Source organism: Galeopterus variegatus, unplaced genomic scaffold, assembly GCF_000696425.1.
Source record: "Galeopterus variegatus unplaced genomic scaffold, G_variegatus-3.0.2 Scaffold2898, whole genome shotgun sequence".
Classification (NCBI taxonomy): Eukaryota; Metazoa; Chordata; class Mammalia; order Dermoptera; family Cynocephalidae; genus Galeopterus; species Galeopterus variegatus.
The window spans coordinates 93360-94573 of record NW_007729009.1 but is presented as its reverse complement, the minus strand read 5'-3'; the positions used below and the strand labels follow the sequence as shown (position 1 = coordinate 94573).

At 48.8% G+C, this 1214-nt stretch overlaps 1 protein-coding gene across 1 annotated transcript in view; it reads left to right on the top strand.

The window, feature by feature from the left end:
• The window catches only part of LOC103599262 (F-box only protein 27-like), a 49290-nt gene that overhangs the window by 43208 nt on the left and 4868 nt on the right, over positions 1–1214 (top strand). The window contains exons 3-4 of the mRNA XM_008583379.1: positions 61–172; positions 257–352. Coding sequence (XP_008581601.1) covers positions 61–172; positions 257–352 — 208 coding nt within the window. The remainder of the gene's footprint in view (positions 1–60; positions 173–256; positions 353–1214) is intronic.

The window sequence follows — 1214 nt, the reverse complement described above, 5'->3', positions numbered from 1 at the left end:
CGGGGCGGGGCCTGCGGGTGGGCCACTGGAACTCAGGCACAAGCCTTTTCTGTTTAACAGAAGGCCTTCAGAAGTGGATGGTGCAGCACGGTGGGGACGGCTGGGTGGTGGAGGAAAACAGGACAACCGTGCCTGGGGCCCCTTCGCAGACCTGCTTCGTGACTTCCTTCAGGTGAATTCTCCTGCTACCTAAAGGCCAGGCCCGTTGTCGAGAAAGGCCTGTGTCTTCTCACTATCCCTTCTCCCACCTTCCTAGGTGGTGTCGCAAGAAGCAGGTCTTGGACCTGGAGGAGGAGGGTCTGTGGCCAGAACTGCTGGATAGTGGCAGGATTGAGATTTGTGTCTCTGACTGGTGAGTGTGGTGATAAAAATAACCCATTGCTAGGCACTGACTGCATGTGCCATGACCTTTGCATGGGTGACTTAGGCCTTCTAACAACCCTTACAGATAAGGAAACTGAAGCTGAGGGAGGTGAAATCACTTAACCACTATCACAGCTCTAGTAATTCGCAGAGCACAAACCCTGAACCCCTTTCCACGTCTTCAGAGGGGTCTGGACTGGAAGACAGCAGATTGGACCCAATGCAGAGGCCTTGAGCCCACCTCAGTCTTGTCTGTGAATGGGATCCTCTTTGCCTTAGGAGGACGCAGTATAGCATAGTTGATTAAGAGCTTGGATTCTGAAGCCAGACCTCCCAGGTTCAAACCCAAGCTCTGTAGTTTTATGGCCTTTGGCAAGTCACAGCATATTTCCATTTCCTCTCTTTACATGATAGAGTTCTTGCAAAGACAGTACTACCTGTCAAGCACATAGCAAGTGCTTTACAAGTGTGAGTACCTTTTTTGAATCTTGATCCTTATGGGAATGTGTATTTCAAGCCCTCGGATCTTTCAGAGATTCACAGGAAAGTGAAGAAGAAAAGGTGATTTGCCCTGGTCACACAGCCTGGGCTTGGCAAGACCTGGCATGAGGCTTAGACTTGTCTGACTCCAAAGCTCGTGCTCTGTATTGATGGTCTTGAAACTGGGGTACATGAAGACTTTCCAAGGGGCACATGACCCAGGCAGTTTTAAGAGATCAAATTCCAGATCCTCCATAGCTAAATGTTCCTTATTCTAAAATTAATCTGCTACAGATCACATCTGTAGTGAAAGCATCATATATTTCTCTTTCCCAACCTTTCTCACAGTTCCCCTTCTTCAGTTTTACAGG